At 44.6% G+C, this 21,023-nt stretch overlaps 1 protein-coding gene across 4 annotated transcripts in view; it reads right to left on the reverse strand.

Annotated features, from left to right (window-relative positions):
• Positions 1 to 18,970, reverse strand: part of LOC149361422 (uncharacterized) — a 442,275-nt gene extending 423,305 nt beyond the window's left edge. For 3 of the 4 annotated variants that reach the window (XM_089572679.1, XM_089572680.1, XM_089572677.1), the window contains exons 1-4: positions 18,829 to 18,970; positions 17,847 to 17,928; positions 17,201 to 17,275; positions 5,330 to 5,460 (exon numbers count right to left, since the gene is read on the reverse strand). In XM_089572679.1, coding sequence (XP_089428805.1) covers positions 5,330 to 5,460; positions 17,201 to 17,275; positions 17,847 to 17,928; positions 18,829 to 18,844 — 304 coding nt within the window. In that variant the 5' untranslated portion in view covers positions 18,845 to 18,970. The remainder of the gene's footprint in view (positions 1 to 5,329; positions 5,461 to 17,200; positions 17,276 to 17,846; positions 17,929 to 18,828) is intronic. The other variant, XM_089572678.1, reaches the window with a different exon arrangement.
• Between the last annotated feature and the right edge of the window lie 2,053 nt (positions 18,971 to 21,023).

Consider the following 21,023-nt stretch of genomic DNA (forward strand, 5'->3'; position numbering starts at 1 on the left):
TAGTTTAGTTTCGAGCTGTGGTGCTCGAGCATCACACCGCCACCTGCTATTATTTTATTCCATTATCTAACCACCTCGGCTCCCATGGCAACTACTGGGATACACTGCTGCATTGGAGGCTGCCATCTTGGGTTCTATCCGTGGAATCAGCACAACTCTGAGGCTCAAAACGCAACCAGGCTGAGAACGCAACGCAATGCTCTAAAATTACTACCTCGGGCTAATAGCTCTGGGAGCAAAGCTTCACACACTGGTGCATAATATTATACTTCAGATACACCCAGCAAAGCAGTAGAGAGAAAAGCCCTTTGATGAATAACAAAATTTAGCTGGAGTAAAAACCCACTTGCACTCTGCGTAGGTTTGGGACTTGGGGGAAAAAGAGAGGTGCAGGAAATTCCAAAGGTTTTCAAGCAATTTCAACAAAATTTCAAAAATTATACAGCCCCTGAATTAGGGATGGCATACATCAAAGTGGTGACAAATGGAGTGACAAAGTTCCTTACACAGTGTGTGCACTGATCAGGAATGAGGAGGATTTAGTGTTTATCTCGAAGATTAACAGCAAATAAAGTTATTGCGCATCTCTGCTGCCTATGAAAGGCTAACCGCCGAATTCAGAAGTGCGCCTCAACTCGATACTCCGTCTCCACTCTGTGGAGTGGAGAAAACAACTGCTCTACCATTTGATGGGCAGTTAGGATTGAAGAATGCCACTCGGCATTTCTTCAGACAAGGAGCTGCTCTAGAGACCTTCTTCCAACTGCCGTCCCTCGAGGAAGCATGAATGGCAATTGAAGATGAGAATAAGGCGAAAAATTGCCTTTGGCTAGAAAAAGCATGGCATGGCTATTAAGTGTCTGTTTCATCACGCTGCACCACGTTAAGAACACAAAGACCCTCACCCTTTATTAGCCTAGTAAAACATCTTTTGCAAGCTGCCTGACGAAAGCAACAGAGAAAAACTACCGGAAACGCTTGCACATCTGGCAACCTTTGCCACCAATGATGTAGCGTCTATGTAGGCATTTACGAATGGTGTAAAAACTGCCGTTCGTCAACTTGTGGGAGGTTTCGCTGGCCTGCAGAGGCCAGCGGCGAAGCTGAGAAGTACCAAAATGGGTTTGGATTTATGGGGTTTAATGTCCCAAGTGACTCAGGCTATGAGGAATGCCATAGTGAAGGGCTCTGATAATTTCATCCACATGGGGTTCTTTCACGTGCACTGACATCGCACAGTACACAGGCTTCCAGCATTTTGTCTCCATCAGAATGCGACTGCCGCGGCCAGGATCGATCCTGTGTCTTTGAAGTCAACAGCTGAGCACCGCAACCCCTGAAACTGCTTCATCATCAAAATATGCATTACATAAATTACACTGCTTCACAGAAAAGGACTAACAGTCATGGCCAAACTGTAGTTACAGCCAAAAGTTGGCACCATGAACCTGCTCCCCACATCCAAAAGCTTGCACTTCAGGCCAATACACAGGAATCAGATTGCCTCCCAAACCCCATGACACTGCCTCCCAAAGAAGGTGGCAGCCAATAAGTGGGCAACAAAAAAGTAAACTGTCGGTAACAACTTGAATGTCTTGCATCACGCTACAAGGTGATGTGAAATTTGAGGAAAGGCCCCAAGAAGCACATAATTTTTTTAGATTTTCAGAGCAATCTTAGCCCTTTAAATGCAAAATGTTTTCCTAAAAAACATACCAGAAATTTTAAGCAATCAATTTTTTTTGTGTACTTCATTATTCTTGAAGCCACTTCATTGCATACACATGGGTAGCTGCAGAGCAGTCAGCTCAATGCACCGATTGTGGTTGACAGCACTCAGACATACAGACAAGGGACAGAAACAAAAAAGACGATGGCACAGGCACTGAACTTAAAATTTTTTCCAGAACTGCCGACATACTGCATAAATACCCACACCACAGGCACCAACACGCAGCCATTTATGCACTCGTGGTAACAAGAAGTGGTATGAGAAGTAGTGGAAAAACAACAAAAGCTAGAAGCAAAAACCAGAGGACACAGCACAGGATAAAACCAGAACAAGGTGAGAGAAAAATTTATAACCAAGTCATTTTTAGAAGACTGCTAACAGTGGATAGGTTTGACCAAAAGAATATTTAAAAACTAGTCTGATAAAATGGAACTAAAAAACCTTATGCACAAACACAGACCAAGCGCAGAGAAAAACAAATGAAGGAGAAATGGCAAGAAAAAACATGCAATAGAAGCAAAATGGTGATTGGGTAAGCCAACGAGAATTGAGCAACAAGCGAAGGTGAAGTGTGCTAAAAATTAAAAGGATAAAAAGGGAATAAAAACGCGCATGAGCCACAAAGGTGAAGCCAACGGTTAAGATGGTTAAAAGTGGAAGATGACGTACAGTGAAGCCGAGAGATAAAATATAAAAAAGTGAAATTCAATAACCAGTATGAAGGCAAAAATTAAGGAAAAACACCAAAAGAGGGAAGTTGGCGGAAGAGGCAAGGCATGTAACACACATGTAGAACCAGGGCTAGATCAAGTACGTTCACAAAGAAAGGCAATACTCCGAGTGAAACCAAGCGTGTTCTTTACATTCACCCCGGAGCCTGAAAATCTCTGTGGCTTCCACCATTGGATTGCGTCAGCTTATTACGGGGCTCTATTAATACAGTGGCTTTCTCGAACTTTGGGCAGCATGGCTTTTTTGCTTCCCATTATCAGCAGTGGACTTGGAAGTACCTAAGAGATGTATCCGATAAATCAGTGTAATGCTCTCTTAGCCTTCCATTGATCCCAATGTATACCTTGCAGCAAGAAAAAGGGATTGAGAAAGCACTTCTTGTGCATGCCACTAAGGGTTTCTGTGCAATGCGGTGCAGCCTGTTTCTTATTTCTTTTTCATTGACGATCCTAGAGAGCTGTGATAGGTGATGAAGAGGGGGGGGGGGGGGGGCGGAGCAAAAAAAAGCATCTACTCTATCTCTCTAATTTTCTAAAGGTAAATTTCAAAGAACCTTAAGAAAATCGGAGAAAAAGCAGGAGTAGACATTGCCTTTTCTGACCCCCTAGCACCTATTGCAGTCGCGGAATCCTAAATGAAAAAAAAAGACGCTGCACCACGCAGCACAGAAAACCCTTAGCGCCATGCGCGGAGGGCGTTTAATCAATCCCTTTGTTTTGCGGCAAGGTATACATTGGCATCAATGAAAGGATAAGGGAGCATAAGATTGATTTAACGGGTACATCTCTCGGGAATCTGCCAGTCGGAAAGAGCAAAACCGCAAACCTATCGCACAGAGGCAGGTGACAACACAAGGCCGTACTGACAACTGAAAATTTATTGAAGAACAGCAGTGCTTATATAGACAAGTCACGTGTGTAATCTGCAAACAATCGTAAAGAGGCAAAAAATTCAATGGCAACCATAGAGCTGAGCAAATATGACAATCACCTGCTCAAAAACGAAACAAAAACAACGGGGGGAAACACAGACAGAAACGCTAATTTTCCTGAAAAATGAACACAGTAGGCGTTCTGACACACTTATCTGGCTCCGACCTCAAGATGGCAACAGCCTCGACAATCTCTCTCTCCAACTGCTGCTTTCTTCATCCAATAATCTGTGTGCAGTTCAGTTTGGGATAGCAGTCTACATTGAGACAGTGAGTGGGACGGCAAACGCCTCCGGGTCTACTCAAGGAACACGCATACTCTTGCAAACAAATGTGTAAACATCTACCACTTTGGACGATATAAAACTGGCCACAGCTGAGGGGAATCTCGTACAACATGCCCGTTGGCGGTACTTTTTGAATGCCTCATGCCATGTGCAACGGCGGTGATGTACACGATTCCTCTCAGCTGTGGTCGATTTCATACCGGCCAAATTGGTAGATGGTGAAACACTCCCTTGCAAGAGTATTAGCATTCCTTGGGTAGGCCCGGACGACCTTGCCTGCCTGTCCACTGTCCCAGTTGTAAAGACTGTTAACCTAAACTGAACTGCACATTATTACTGGATGAATAAAGGGCCAGTTGGAAAGAAATTCTCAAGGCTGTTGCCATCCTGAGGTCGAAGCCAGATAGGTGGGTTAGCATGCCTTCTGTGTCCATTTTTCAGAAAGAATTAGAATTTGTTTCCGTCCCTAGGTTGTTTTTGCAATGATTGTTTGCAGATTACATGCGCAACTGATACATATGAGCACTCATTTCTTCAATAAATGTTCATTTGTTGTACCGCCTTGTGTTTCGCCTGCCTTTGTCCCCTCCTGTTTTGCGATTTTTCTAACGATTTCCAACCAACTGGCCTACAAGCACGTCCTTCTAAATCTGGAAGTCCATTGCCAAAACTGTGACCGAAAAAAGCCATGCCACCCATGTTCGAAAAAGTGCCATTGTGTTAAAAAAGCACCAGAATAAGCCTACATGACGAACTGGTGGGAGCCGCCGGGATTTTGAGGCTCGAGAATTAATGGGCAAGAACACCCTCGGAAAAAAAGATTGCCTTTCTTCAGGATCTGTTTGACCTAGCCCTGGTTTTATAAACATCTTGCATGCCTTGACTTTTCTGCCAACTCGTCTATTTTCGCGTTTTTGTTTGCTTTTATCTTTAATACTCATTGAATTTCATCTTTTGATATTTTATCTCTCGTTTTTACAGTAGCTCATCTTCCTCCTTTAGCCATGTTAATTCTTGGCTTCACCTTTGTTGCTCTTGTGCATTTATTCCCCTTTTATTCTTTCAGTTTTTTAGCTCACTTCACCTTTGTAGACCAATTCTTGTTTGCTTGCCCAATCACCATTTTCTTTTCACCGCATGTTTTTTCTTGCCATTTTACTTTTATTTCACTGCCCTTGATCTGTGTTTGCGTGTAGTGTTTTAGTTCCGTGTTATCAGACCAGTACTTAAAAATTTTGGTCACACCGTTCCACTGTTTCACGTGCTGGTGGTGTTAAAAATGACTTGCTTAAAACTGTTCCTTTAACCGTGTTATGGTTTCATCCTTCCCTGCTCTATAGTCTTTGTTTCTGTTTCTAGTTTGTGCTGTTTTCCCACTATTGGCCATATCACTTATTGTTACCACGAGTGCATAAAATTGCCACCTGTTGGCGCCTGTGTTTTGGTTATATATGCAGTGTTTCGGTGATTCTGGAATAAATCTGTACTAAGCACCTGTGCCATCATATTTTTTCTTTCTGACCCCAGTCTGTGTTTATAAGCTCTGTCAACCAAAAAGGATCTGCACCAACTAGACCGAGAGCTTGTCCTATTCAAGCTCAATGCCTTCTTTTCAAAGAAATGCTATGGCTAAAACACTGTACTTACAGTAAAGCCTTCTTGACTGAGCGAATACCACTGACAATTCGCAAATTCCCAGCCTGCTCCTGGTTGCTGGCTCAAACCGCACGCAACTTTGTGGCTTGCCCGACTTCCACGCAACTCTTGCTCCCTTGAAACTGAAACATAGAGGGATGTGTGAGAGATATCAGATTTGATATGCTTGCCTTGCTGCAATGACTAAAATAAAACGATATTTTCCATAAGAACAATTATTATTTCACACTAGCTTCGCAGAGTAAACCTCGATTATCACGACCTCGTTAACACTGACATACTGCACAGTCCCAGCCTGACTGCATCTAGTTCTATGGTGTCATATGCTTGTTAGCTATGGGCCCTTGGCCTTGCATCGGTTAATGCAGACAACCTCGGAACGGGCAATCACAGCTCCGAGCTTTTGAGTCATTGATACTCACAAGCTCAGTGGTCCCAGGGGTTCTAGAAATATTGGCAGGGTGACACAGTAACAAGCATTCCGCATCACTTGCTCTCGCTTCATTGCAAAAATCTCGCACAGCAGACCTGTCCTCCATTTTGCAGTGTGAAAATAATCAAATTCAAAGCATGCACACAAAATGTGGACCTCTCTTCGAACAGAGCTTCATAAATATGGGTATAATTATTGTAATTAAATCTCCCTGCAGTTTTCAATTTATCCTAGAATTTTATACAACTCGACGAGCAATAAGCATTAAAAAAGAATTCAAATAGCCAGCACTGTTTAAACAATATAGCTACGAAGAAATAAGAGACATATCCACTACTCTCCAGTGGTTCTTTAGCTTCATGCATTATCAATCTACACTTTCTTACAGGCACATTGCACGCGAAAATTGGGTTTAACCCAATCTTGATGAATCTTTCTGGAATGCAACAATCAGGAGAAACCAGTTTTACTCAAAAACAAAGAGCCCTATACACTGCATCACAAGCCCAGATAGGTGCACTTAAGACTACAGCCCCTTCCATAAGTCTCCAATTTGTCTGTCCGCTACTAGTCGAATTTCGCTATCCCGCCTTGCTAGTTCTTCCACTGCCCTTCTCAAACTCTTGGAATTCTGTTTCTCCACCAGATCATCAGCTGTTACTCGTATTATTTTTTCTTTTAGCACTACACACTCCATGGCAAACCTGCTGGATATTGTACTTTAAATAGGTTTGTAGAGCGCGCAAGTGGCTTGCAGCTTGACGAATAGGTGAGAATAAAACGCGGAGCCTGACAAATAGGTGTCAAAAAAACGTGGGTTAATGACATCCCAGTTGAAATCAAGAGGAAGAAATGGGCTTGGGCAGGGCATGTAATGCGAAGGCAAGATAACTGCTGGTCCTTATGGGTAACGGAGTGGATTCCAAGAGAAGGCAAACGTAGCAGGGGGCAGCAGAAATTTAGGCGGGCGAATGAGATTAAGAAGTTTGTGGGGATACGGTGGCTGCAACTGGCAAAGGACAGTGTTAATTGGAGAGACATGGGAGAGGCCTCTGCCCTGCAGTTGGTGTTGTCAGGCTGATGATGGTGACAAGCTAGTGAATTTGCCTCGCAACAACGCTGCAGTCTGATATTTTTTAGAGCAGCACAATGGCCTTCATTTTTAGAGTGGTGAAGTATTCAACATTTTGTTTCAACCATGAGTGCAAAGGGAAGACGTTTTATGTTGCACAAAAAGAAAGGAATTACATGCATACTGGGCTTTGGAAGAATGCCCTGCGGACATTACAAAACACTGCCATCCTTGCTTTATCTTTGCCAGGTAACAAAATTCATTATTCTCCAAATACTTTGGACAAAGACAAGCTGCCGTGCACTCATTCGAGCTCAGTGGACTTTCCCTCAAATCAGTCTTCAGTAAATAATATCAGGATTAGGCAAAAGTAACTGCAGTGTATTTCAGTGAGTCAGTGCCTTTTACAGAAAGTTTTAGAAACAGAAAAGTTTATGAGCTTTGTGAGCACATGATGATTGCCCAATCTATTTACATAGACAAATGAGAAATTTGGCTTCCTATTCAATTTATGCACATTCAAACGATATTTACCGCTGTAGGCCACATCAGTTCTGTACCAGGTAGCACATCCCAAAAAAAAGCCTCGATAGCGTAATAAGTAATATCAGTGTGGTTGACTATAGAACTTAAAATCCAGGCCATATCTCTTGGAACTAAGCTTGACATATTTTTGCATAATACCATACTGCAGATACAAATAGCAAAGCAATAGAGAGAGACAGAAAGTTTGCTAATGAAATGAACAAAATATTTAGCTGGCACTTAAAATCACTGACCTGTTACTCAGCATGAAGAAGGAAATAAGAGGGAAAGACGAAGGAAAACAGGTGCAGAAAATTGTTAAGGTTTAGAGAATAATAAATTTCAACAAATTTTTGAAATGATGCATCCACTACTTTACTTGGTTTTAAAGGGTTTCATGCCACAAAGCGGCGCAGGCTATACAGGGCGCTATTGTAGAGAATAACACAATCTGGCGGGCTAGTTGGTGGGAATTCATACGATTTCAGCAGCGCGAACACGGTTAGGAAAGAACAGACAGAAAGGGGACAAGACAGAGCGCTGTGGCGTGTGTATTTAAGAGCGGGGTCTTGGTCATTCTTGAAATAAAGTTGATAGTTCAGCGCTCTGTCCTGTCCCCTTTCTGTCTGTTTTTTTCCTAACCGTGTTCGCGCTGCTGATATCGTATATTGTAGAGGAAATGAGACTAGTACAGCTGGAATCGAAACTGGCTGGAATCGAACCTGCCTCTTCCGGGTCAGCAGCTAAGCACAATAACCACTCAGCCACCATGACGGCTCCCATTTGAGGTGACATGCATCAATGTGGTGACTGACGGGGTTGACAAAGTTCACTTCAGAGAGGGTGTGCATTGATGAGGTTATATAGTTCAATTCTCCCTATGCCACATAATTAGACAGGTGAAAATTTATTATGAGCATATGCTGCCTATGGCAGGCCAAGAGACGTAAGACACAAAGCATATATGTCCATAAAATGAAGGCAGGAAGAGCACAATTTCCTGCTGTGAGTAACCACTCCACTATCCAAAAGGATAGTCAGCTTCTTTAAAAAATGTATGTCCTGCCTATGTCCATTTATGATTCCCGCTCAGATTTTAATTCGCATTTATTTCCAACCAACTCAGTTCTCTCCCAATCTCTTATCATTAACCCTATGATTTTGAAGGTTTGAAGGTTTGAAGGTTTATTTCCGCAACTAGGTGTTGCGAGGACAGCCAGGGAAAAAGCTGTATAGACAGCTTGAGAGGTCCTGGCTTCCTCTTACAGTGCAGCATTGACGGCGGCGGAATAGGACATCAAACAAATTGTAAGAAAAAACTCGTATGTTCTGTACATAGAATGACACATGTACGTTCAGTAAGCAGTACATTCTGCTTGTAAAAGAAAAAAGAACTATATTAGGTCAAAAAGACTATAAAGGCAAACACAGGGAGGAGAAAATAAAGGACAGCAGAACTGACAGGTGCGCTCAAAATGGTAATAGCAAGAAAAAAAAAGAAATGGTAATAGCAAGAAAAAAAAGAACTACACGAATATTTGGGGCAATTCTTTCAGAGAAATAGTAGAGACATCAAGATTCTTGTGGGAGTACAACTGGTTCAGAAGTGTCGGTAAGGTATGCTGCAACATTTGTTTGCCATAGTTTGTGCGACATTTCTTAACATTCCAAGGCTCTGCTACGCGGGTATCATACACAGTTCTGCTTTGCTCTAACCTAGCAAGTGTAAGTAAGAAGTCATCATTTTTCATTATGGCGAGTTTATATTTGTAGCACAGCCTATAGTTATACATGGATTTCATTGGAATAACGTTGTGTCGGTGGAAAAGGCTCGCAGTGTGGAAGAAATAAGGCACTTTACATGCAATGCGTATAATACGTTTTTGTAAGACAGTGAGTTTAATATTTTCAGCTGTTGTTGTTGCCCACACCATACATCCGTAGCTGGCTATGGAAGAGAACAAAGAGTGATAAAGTAACATGTTGACTGACGTAGGAAAATTAAAGCTATGGCGGCGCATGATACCAACTGTTCTGGAAAGTTTCTGAACGAGGTAATTAATATGGTCATTCCACGACATATCTGCTGCAAAGTAAACGCCCAGAGTTTTCACAGACTGCACAAATTCTATTCTGGTATTGTTTAGTTCAATTAGAGGAAGTTCAAAGTGTTTGTGACGTGGGTGGAACATGACGGCTGCAGTTTTACTAACGTTAATTCTTAAGTGATTATCAGCAGTCCAAGTATTTATTTCTTTTAAGGTTTTATTAGCTCGATTTGCGAGATCAGCCGTAGAAGTACCCGAAAAAAACAGACTAGTGTCATCTGCATAAATTATGTACTTCGCAGTGCTATCGATGCGAACAATATCATTAATATAAAGAACAAAAAGAAACGGACCCAAAATGCTCCCTTGCGGAAAGCCAGAAGCTACCGCTTTCAACTGGGAGCATTCACCGGCAATACTAACAAACTGAGATCTATGTCGCAAGTATGAGGAAATCAGCATATGGGCTATGCCTCTAATACCGTAGTGGTCTAATTTTTTAAGCAGCACAGAGTGATTAACAAGGTCAAACGCCTTTGAAAAATATAAAAATCAGTGGTTCACCGCACTGTTCACAATTTTAACCCTTTGATAGTGTACCCCCCTTTGCCTGACAGCTTAGCAAAGGCAAAGCAGTTTAAAATTTCTTTTTGAGCATACTGCAAGGTGCTGTTTATAACTTCTGAGCAGGGTGTCGAACCGGAATTTTTTCGGGTTCGGTTCAGGTTCGGGTTCACACCTTTCGGGTTCAGTTCCGGGTTCGGTTCCAGAGCGACATTCCGTTCCGGTTCGAACCGGTTCGGACCATACTGAACCGGTTCGAACCGGTTCAAACGGGTTCAGGGCAAAAAAAATTAGAACGTAGATGAGTTTTAATCTACCTTGTTATGGTGTTTACTTTTTTTTTTGTTGCATCGATATATAAAATAAAAAATGCAAACATTTCTTCAATTAAAGATTTTCTCACTTTACCCACTTTATTTATTGTCCGCGGCAAAAAGACGATTTTAAGGCAAGAGCCGTAAAATTAAATAAACTCGCAATATAATGTACGGCTATGTGTATGCTATAATCCATCTGATGATATATGAGGAGAAAAGCCGGTGGATTTTGCATCTACAAAACTCTCCAGCTTGAGCGATTTCGGGGGCCCCGTCGTGCGAGAAATTGATCTCTTTGAAGCTTGAGTCAGTTGGGAATTTTTCGTACGCAGTGCACTTACGCGGGCGCCGAAATGACCGCCGCACCCGGCCTTTGCGTTCCCGCGCACTATTGAGATACGGAGCTGCCATGCATCGGCTCCTATATACAGACAGACACCTTTTCGTCGTCCCGAAACCGACTTGCCAGTCATTCCCCTCCCCCCCGCCCTTTCCTACATGATACAGAAATATGTGAGAACCCCCCCCCCCCTCCAAACGAGAGCCTCGTGGGAGCACTAGCTCTCCCTAACACACTGAGCATACCAAAACATATCTTATTGAAATCTCCTCTTCGAAATAGCCTTCGTGACTCGCGTTATATATCTAGAGCCCGTGTAGCTCAGTATCTTGAAAAAGACAGCTAATCGTGTATTCTTACTAGTACAGTGGGAAATTACGACTATGAATTGTTATGATGACGTCGACCTATTTTATTCTGATAGAAAGAGTACGATGAAAAAAACACACGCTTGGATAGGTTAGGTTGAGGCGCTTCGTTTCTGCACAGACACAAATTGGTAACATCTTCGTTGGGATGTTGCGTTTCAACATTCTTGCAAGTGCAGCATTCTGCTAGGAAGAAGGTGTACTTGCACTGCGTAGAATTTTTGTAATTTTTCCTGGGGGCTATCAAAGGGAGCCTGTGTCTCTACAGAATTTTTTGCGCCTGGTAGAGTCTGGTGAATGTCTCGTGCACCATTTTTTCACCAACTTGCTTCAGGGCATTTATCTTCTAAACTACAAACAAACCCTTTCTGGGAGCTGTGCTTAATAGGCGGCTCAGTGCTCGTATGTCTTTTCTGGACAAGGTCGTGAGAGAACTTTGTGCTGATCCATTCGGTTTTCTCCCTCTCCGCTTTTCCTTGGGACACCTGTACGGCCTCTCTAAAAGGCAGAGGACAAATTTTGTGATCGGTCATTAATTCCTCTACAAGTATATCTGCAGCCTTACCTAACCTTTCTTGATACGAATTCAGCTGATGTAGTCCAGCCCAACGGCCAAAGATACAACGAACGCTCGCTTGTTACGAACGGGTGCGGTGTTACCGAGAAAATATGCATAAGGGCAAAGACAATTCGTCGCAGATACAACTAAAAACTTTTGCCGCACCACTCGGTTATAGCGAACGAGGAGGCGCGGTAAACTATCCTCGAAGTTGAAGAGGTCGTGCTTCCAGTAAGCGTGGAGTGAGAGAACGCCTCTCAACCTTCACGACACCGCTCCGGAATGAACATGTCGACCCAAAAATGCGATAAAAGGCGGCACTGCAGTGCGCAGCGCTAACCGGAAAATCCGGCGTCTGGGAACACTGTACACAGTAACGTAAACGCGGTAATGATATGTTATATATCTCCCTATTCAAACAGTAAGTAACCGCAGGCCAAGCCCGCGTCGACGGCAAATGAGGGCAATCACTGCCTGCGTGTTCGTCGGCTGGGCAAAGCCTCTCGAGTGGAAGAAGCGCGGTGCGTGTGAGAAAGGGGCATCGTCGAAATCGAAGCTATACTGACCATAGTCGTGGATCAAGTAACAGCAGCGATTTGAGAATTTTTAAAGCCTTGCTAGCCATGCGTGCTACCTACGGGCTGGTAACGTGGTATGCATAGCCTGCCCAGACGGCTCCATCTTTTGCGCTGCTTCCACGTGCAGGTAGCGTCATACAGCGGCCAGTGCAACTGATGCATTCTGTGCCACGAGCGCTGCGCTACTCTCGACGCTGCATGAGCACAGGAACGACAGAAGCAGCTCGAAAACACACGTGACCGGACGAATGTAGATGTGTGGCAACGCTTCGTTCATCCATGGCTGGCCAGATGTTTCCTTAGATAAATATATAACTACGCTCGTGTAGACCACAAAATTGCAGAAGCGCGGGCTGTGACGAAGACGAACACTAAGTACAAGCCCTGCCGTACTCTCAGGAATCTTTTTTATGTGGCCGACCTGCCACCAGCTGCTGTGGACACTTCAACCACGATTAGTTATACACCCGTCGCTAAATTTGATAGTTGGCAGCAATGGTCTCCACGAGGATTAACTGACCACCCTAGATAGCCTGAAAAGAGCCGCTGCAGGATCTGCTTTGCACAAGTAGGCGCGCATTAAGCAGTTTTATAAGAAATAAACGCCACTTTTAGTGGCCTCAGTATTTTTGGCTATTATACGAAGAGTACACTTACTACGAACATCAGATATAACGAACGGAATCCGCGTGACCGTCAGGTTCGTTATAAATGGGCTTTATTGTAGTTTCAATCGGCCGCAAAAACATTTTTTACGCTTCAAACGTGGATCTTACGTGTCAGGATGTACCTTTGCGCTAAGGAGGCGTTTGTGCCGTGGTCAGTGAATTGCTGCTACCCGTGAGTGCAACGAGAAATCACTGAGCAACAAAATAATTGTTTCTTTTTGTCGTGGTGCTGCGTTTTTTGGGGCATACTTCTGCAGTCTCTTAAAATGGACATTGAGATCATGCACCTCACAATAGCATTTCTGTCTGCGACGAAAGACTCCGGAATTCCGTGCGAATTCTTCGTGTTCGTAGGACCGCTTAGCGTGTGGAACACCCGCATGATGGATCAACACGCAGATCCCCCGCGTTCAACGAGGTTGCTGTTCAGAGAAGAGTGCTCTTTACCGCTGAAGGAATATGCTGCTCAAGCTCAATCTCCTGACTCATTCCGAAATTTCGATGAGCGGGCGGAATAGGGAGCCATGGTGGCGTAAGGACTTATGCTGAGATCTCTGAATTCGACGAGATCAAGCAAGGCACGAGGAATGTCATAGAGGATCCTAATATTTCATGCAACAACGATAAAAAGAGGCCTCGGAGATGGCGGAGTAACCTAAGGCATCTCCAAACAGAGGTTTCCTGTTGCGCCGCCACTGATACGAATCCAACTCGGAGTGTGCATACTCGTTTAGTTGTCCTTTTTACTGCGTTAGCAGTTTAGCCTCCCTTCCCAAAAATAACCGCACTGTGTGTGTGTGTGTGTGTGTGTGTGTGTGTGTGTGTGTGCGCGCGCGTGTGCGCGTGTGTGCGCGTGTGCGCGCGTGCGCGCGTGCGTGCGTGCGTGCGTGCGTGCGTGCGTGCGTGCGCGTGCGCGTGTGCGTGTGTGTGTGTGTGTGTGTGTGTGTGTGTGTGTGTGTGTGTGTGTGTGCGCCAACAAGCATAAGCTTCTCGTCTCAGACACCAAGAAACGGAAGTATGACAGCGAAAAGTAGATATAAGCCGCCAGACAGAGAATCCAAGATCAAGCAGTCCGAGAACAGTGTGATGAAGCGGCCTGCTAGCGACTGGCATCATGTTTTTATAAGCAGAACAGTTCGGCGTAACGGAATCATTTCATCGCAGTTGCATCGCATTGCAGTAGCATCTTTCTGGGCCTAATCACTATCACATGCAAGCGAACGCATGCATTTCGGCATTGCCCCTTTGTGTAACCAGTATTTAATTTTTTTCTTATAAGTAGCTTCACCACTGCCAAGAGTCTGCCTTTCCTTGCTTTTTTCCATCACGTGCAAAAAAGAATATTCGGATTCTAAAAAAAAAGCTGCATCAATCTGTCCGTCCTTTATTTCGTAATAACAGTAATAATACCTTCTGTTTGACGTGTCGAGTATACACGGCCTCTATACGATGGACGCTGTAGTGGTGGACTCCAGATTAACATAACCAGGCAGAGTTTTGGAGCGAGAGCTCTATCACGTCATATTTCGCCAAGGTCATCGAGTACTGCGTTTTGACCTTCAGCAGATTGGAGCGCCGGAGGTGTGGCTGTGAGGTAAGACCACGTGGCTCACCGCTGCTCCGACTACCGCTTCACCAGACGTGGTCATGTGATTGTGCACGTGATTAGGATGCGACGCAACCTTGGATCAGCAGCCGAGCTCCACAGCCACCGCGGCATTTTTTTTTTCTTTTTTGCACCACTGACCCATCGTGAAGGGTTTTATTTAGTACCTGCTGTCGGTGACAACGAACGCTTGTAAAAGTAAATTTTGCTCTACCCACTGCGGTGGCTCAGTGTCTTTGACGCTCGGCTACTTATTAGGTGTACCCGGGTTCGAACCCGGTGGCGTTTCGTTGGAGGGAAACTCAAAAGGCACCCATGTGCTGTGTGGTGTCAGTGCATGTTGAAGTCCAAATATTCCGAAGCCCTCCCCAACTGCACCTCTTCCTTCCTTTCTTCTTTCACTCCCACCTTCCCCTTTCCCTTGACACTGTTACTGCGCCATTTCCTTTTCCCAAAAACCACTGCCACAGCGTTGTTTGGTCGTTGGGCTAATGTTTCATATATTTGTGATAAATGACACAAATAAAGGGAAGGGATTCTCAATCGGTGCTTAAAGGACTGTGCACACAAATTTTATTGCGTGCTTTCTTCTTTCAAACGATAGCTTAGATATTGGGATACGTGGATCACCATACGGTATTCGCCTACAGCCGCTGAATAATTTAGAAAAGAATTTATTCTCCATGCTGTTTCGGTTTCATCAACCTACAAATGCTGTGACTTGTAGTTGAACTGTCACCTGAGGCCTGCAAAAACTGTGATATAGATGCTGATACTTCGTTTTGACTCACTATCACATAATCCAGCCTGCGTCAAAGGCTATAATTACAACAAACAACTTACTAGCAGTTACATTGCCGGTTTATTTCGTGCCTCATGTAACCTAAATACAACTACAGGTAACAGCCATCGTTCTGCTGATGAAACTAAAACAACGTCACGAAGAAATTCGAATACAAATTATGTATTGGCTGTAGGCAAATACCACGAGGTGCTCCATGTATACCAATGTCGAAATCATCGTTTGAAAGAAGAAAATGCGCAAGGAAAAATTTGGTGTCTATAGTCCTTTATTGACTTAGATCAGTGCTAACAATTTGATTAAAATCATACGCAAACATGAAAAGGAGAAGTAATAACTCAAGGTTTCAGATAAACCTGACTTACAGTGCTTTAGAATTGGCGCTAGTACATTACAGAAAAGTCGATTAGGTTTCTTTCCACACGCCATACTTCACTCAATTTTGTCGTCTAATCTACTGGGTGCCATTCTCCCACTTTCCAGCACATGCAGCTTGGGATGGATAAACCTACGCGCTACGCTATCTCATTTTGTCTGAAAAAAAAAAAGAAGTGTGCCGGGTTGCAAAAAAAAAGCGGGGCTGAACCGAGCTCCGAACCGGTTCGGAACGGTTCCTTTGAATCGTTCCGGTTCGGGTTCAGTTCCAAGATGGCGAAAAAAATATGGGTTCGGTTCGGCTCCGGTTCCGGGTGAAAATTCGGGTTCGGTTCCGGTTTCGGGTTCAGGTTCGGTTCCGGTTCGACACCCTGCTTCTGAGTGCATGTATAAGGCAATATACCCCTTTCTTATTATCCCGACCATTTCTATCAAATGCTCTATATCTGTGCATGACCTGGCCGAGGTGTATTCTGTTAAGACTTCCAGTACCTTACTGCATTTCATAAAATCGCCTCTTTCCTGATTATTAAGCTTTAGCTCTCATTTCCACACTGAGTATTGATGTCCTCAATCATTTACAAGAATTCATCACTTATACTACAACTCACCACTAATACTACAATAACATGAAATCAAATATAACTGAGAGGTTCTCCATGAGTCTTCGCATTTCCTGAACCAACCTGCTGCTATGCAGAGAGGGTCACCTCGTCTAGCATCATCAAATCTTGTTCAGGGTATGTGGGCTGTGCAAAGTAAACAACCGTTGATTTCAGGTCACTGCAGTCAAAACTACAAAGTAGCTGGTGCAATGAAATGTCAGTTCTAAGAAGGTTTGCTCGATTTTTTATGCGGGCCCAAGTGAACACAGGCTAAGCTGCGTGCTGTTTGATGTCAGTGCAGGTTAAAGATCCCCAGGTGCCCAAAATTATTCTGCAGCCCTCTGCTACGGCACCTCTTCTCTTCTTTAACTCCCTCCTTTATCCCTTCCCTTACATCATGGTTCAGGTGCCTATCAAGATGTGAGACAGTTACTGTGTCACTTCCCTTCCTCAAAAACCAATTTTAAATTTTTCAAGGATAGTTTCAAGAACGTAGAGGTACAAACTGTGCAGTATAACCACATGCCACAGCAATAAACCAGCAATACATCTGCACTGACAGGAGCTTGCCAAGTACGCTGCAAGGATGCTATGCCACGCAAGATTTGGTGTCATCATACAATGTTACTTTACTGACTGACATTTCAGTGTAGAAGCAAGAAATACCATTAGAGTATTATTGTACAGCACAATGTTTTTAAAAAGATAAACGAACATTTTGGCTCTTTTAGAGGACACACATGTATAACAGGCAACAGGTGTGGAATAGTCACTGCACCTGAAGCAGGCTCAACTCCTTTATAATAACAGCGCAGTGTCAAGAGCTACATGAGCGGCTATATTTCGTACAAATTTGCAGTTCATGTAACTATAAGGTGAGGTACTGCTGTAAAGTGCATGTAGAGTTCTTCATGCATTTTTAAACACAGCAGTGAGCCTACGTTGAAAAAATATTTTTCAAAACAGGCAGGTAAGGTATGCGTAACTGAAAAAGATAATTACCATGAATGGCTTGGAGGGATGGCACAGCTGAAGGCAGGAAGCAAGCATGGCCCAGCAGATGCTGGCAGCTGGCAACTGCAGATAAATACGTCCCGACCAACAGCTGTCAGTGCCAGTGACAATGTCATGAATGACGACAAAACAAACTGTCAACTGCTTCAGAAACTAAAATAAGGTATTAATATAGGAACACAAAAAGCAATGAGGTGGCCCATGACAAAATAAATAAGGAGATTGTATGTGAAACACCCATACACATTCTTTGAGTACATTTACATGACTGTCATAATCACATTGAAAGATGAGCTGGCTGGAATACCGCTTTATTTTAAAGCATGATGAAAAGAGCCCAACTATTCGAATATAGCATGCGCAGGCTTTAGTTAATTACTATTAGGGTGTCTTGCACCAGCGTCTAATGTATTCTTAAATTGAACGCAGCAACCAGTCGACCAGTTTACCTTGCATAAATGAGAAGAGAGAATGGAAAAGGCATGCATTCAATAGCAAGGAGCCCGATATCTCACGTCACAACTGAGCATGATACGAAAATTAGTAGTGCATTTAACAAATCTGCACACAAATAAAAACAGCAAAACATTTGTCGAGTGGTAATGCAAGTAGGGGCAAGAGAAAAAAAATATACCGAAGAACACTGGTGAGTGAGGTGCAGGGAGGTCTGTGGGTAGGGTTCCGTGCCTGGGAACAGTTCCGAGCGCGGAGAACTGCTGCCGGCAGTGAACCAATAATAAATAAGAGAAAGTGAAAATGAATAACAAACCATCACCAATTGCGAACGACCTGAAAGCGGGCCGCATAAGCGAGGCATACAGCAAAAAGCTTGAAATCCCGAATAAGTGTGCAGTTGCATCCCCAACAGTTCAGTGCCCTGAAGGAGAGGAAGCATGGACACCTACAGTTCAGGGAAGACACAAGAACGACCTAACTGACATAATATTGCCAAATTCTGTTCCAATGGGGAAGCACAGATAAAAGTTTACAAATGACTAGTAAATATGCGCCAGCCTTCCACATGCGATCACTGTCTTCAAAAAAATTTGCATGACGAATATTAAGAAGCAAGCACTGATCCGATGAGCACCAACACCGAGCAAAATCATCCGTCGTCTGTTCGCAGTTCGCCTAGCGCAAGTGCTTCATCGCGCAGCACTGCCGCTCATCATCATCTTCTAAATAGCACAAATCCATCCGATGGGTACCGGCCGCGAGCAAAATCACCCATTGTCAGTTCCCTTGGCTGTTCTCAGCTGTCCAAGCAAAAGCGCTCTCACCCGCGGCACTGATCGTCGTCTTCTACGCAGTAGAAATCCATGCCAGTTGAATGTAGTAAACATTGTCTGTAGTTTTTCGCAGCGCTAGCAAGCGACCGCATAACTCTGTTGTGATCTCTGGTGGCATTTTTATTTACCACGGCACCTCAGTACTAAACGCAGGCATAGACTATGAAGCAACACTTATCACGCAGGCTATACGCCCGTTATTTTCTGGGAACGCATTAAGCTGAGGCAACCGCACGCAGACTGCCTCCAGTGCCATCCCTATATAGCCGCACACTAATAACGCGTGTGAATACAGATCAGTAATAGAGAAGCGGTGACGGGACTCACCAATCATGCAGCTCATCCAGGCTTAGTAAAACCGCGCCGTCGTCTTCATTGCCTTTCCAGATGACAAGACGTCGTAGCGCTGCCTTTCTTCATGGCTTTGCCCGTCCAAACTCACCGATGTTGACTGGGCGTAATACTCGTCGTTGGCTTACAAAACACACTTCTGTTCTTCACACATGTCCGCCGCAAAAGCACTCAAACAATGCCATGAAAAGCCAAATAACACAAAACGTGCAGCAACGCACGCACTGACATGGCGCCCGCGGCAGCGGCTTTGCCCTTGTTTTTGCGTCGTTGAAAAACTGCAACTCAAATGCGCTGTTTTACTACTAATATTTAAATTATGTTCAGAAGAAAAATATCTCAATTTTTTTAAAATTATTTTTTGTCTAAGTGCGAACATTAAAGCGCTTTTAAATACTTTTGTAGAAGCTGCGATCCTGTGATCCCATCACCCAGGGTGCCCCGGTTGTCCTAGCAGACGACGGAGCAGACGACGGCGCAGACGACGCTGTTGACGGAATGAAATTTCGTTTGCTGTCAGCCAAAATCTCTTAATTGCGAAAAAACGGGCAAAGAAATGCACCCTACCTCAAGCTGGTGCATATCAAGGATATGTTGGACGTGAGCGGTAGGACTGAGAGCAGCTGCGATGCATTACTTTGACTGACGCAGGCATGCTCGACGGAGATTTACATGAAACTGAGAGCTTAACTGTGACCCGTACAAGCGGATAACTTTGATATCAACTGCTTTGCGAAACTACGCCGATAGTTGCGTCACACTTTAGCTGATATGCAACAGCGGCTCGCACTCGCCGCATCTTGTTCGCGTGTACTTTCACAATTGAGCAAGAGCCCACATGGAAGCCGATAGAAGCAACTTTGTTTTCGAGTTCAGATTGTTCCGCGAAATACGAGCAGCTTGTTTTAGCACGCACTGGAATTGTAGTTCTCAGCCAGTGCGTCACGAGCGGTGACGATGGCTTCGATGACGAGCGTAAGAATCACCTTAAGGTGGCCGCAACGAAGCCGGTATCCCAAGCGTATATGTGCGCTAAAAGGTGTTTACCTGTGCTGCAAACGTGGGCTCAGTCGCAGTCCAGCCGCTAGCTGCTCAGTTTTTCAGCCTTGCGAGCCCAAGTCGCAAGCTGCTGAGCATTGAGGGAGCCGAGCTTTCAGAAATGACACTGCCCGCGAGCGCGCCGAGCGACAAGTTTGCACTGCTCCCTGGATGTCGTATTCGTCGCTAAGCCTGGCAGGTTTCATATCGATGCCAGAGCTGAGAGTGCTTTCGAACTGGCTAGCGCTGAGGTGCTACTCTCTTCACTGTACGTTGTACTGTGAACCATGTGTCGTAGTGAAATAAAGATATGCGCGGTTTCCGCGCTAACGGTGACGTCGAGGACGAGCTTAATAAACGCCGTAAGGCAGCAGATATTCGATGCATATATGTGTGCTAAATTTGTTCACCTATGCTGCAAACGTGAGAATAAAGTCTCGCTCAGTCGCAGGACAGACGCTCGCTGCTCGATTTTCCAGCCTTGCCTGCTCAGTTCGCAAGCTACTGAGCCAATCATTGAGCGAGCCAAGCGTTCGGCAACGACGCCGCCCGCGGGCGCGCCGGCCGACTAACTGCGCGCTGCTCTCTAGCTACCCTTGTCGTCGCTATAAGCTTAGCCGATTGCACATCGACGCCTAAGCTGAGTGCGATTCGGAACTGGCTAGCACTGAGGTGCTACCCTCGCCACCGTTTTACTGTGAGCCCCGCGTCATAGTGAAATAAGCTCGGTTTCCGCGACCCCTACAGGAGCAGAGCTAGCAGAAGCCAGGCGAGCTGCAATGGGCAGCAGAAGCGGCTGTGGGAGAAAATTTGTTTTCCTGTTATCGCTTCTACCAACAACTCGATATTGGCTGACGATACTCTATCCCAGAGCTTAGTAAATGGACGTGAACAAACAATACCACTGAAGTTTTCTGGCGCCGGCTTCCAGGCTGGCAGGCCGGTCCCGAGAAGAGCGCCCTTAAGCTTGCACGGCAGTGGCGCACGTCAAAACCGCCCCGACATTCTACTCTTCGCTCAGGTTGTCGTAGCACACTGTTAATAGCGAGGGACCAGAACACTTTAGTGGACCGAGCGTGAGGGACCAGAACACTCTAGAGGACGAAGCGCGAGGGCGCAGGAGACTGAACCAA

The sequence above is a fragment of the Amblyomma mixtum genome, chromosome 2 (genome assembly GCF_055824585.1).
Source record: "Amblyomma mixtum isolate Tamu chromosome 2, ASM5582458v1, whole genome shotgun sequence".
Classification (NCBI taxonomy): Eukaryota; Metazoa; Arthropoda; class Arachnida; order Ixodida; family Ixodidae; genus Amblyomma; species Amblyomma mixtum.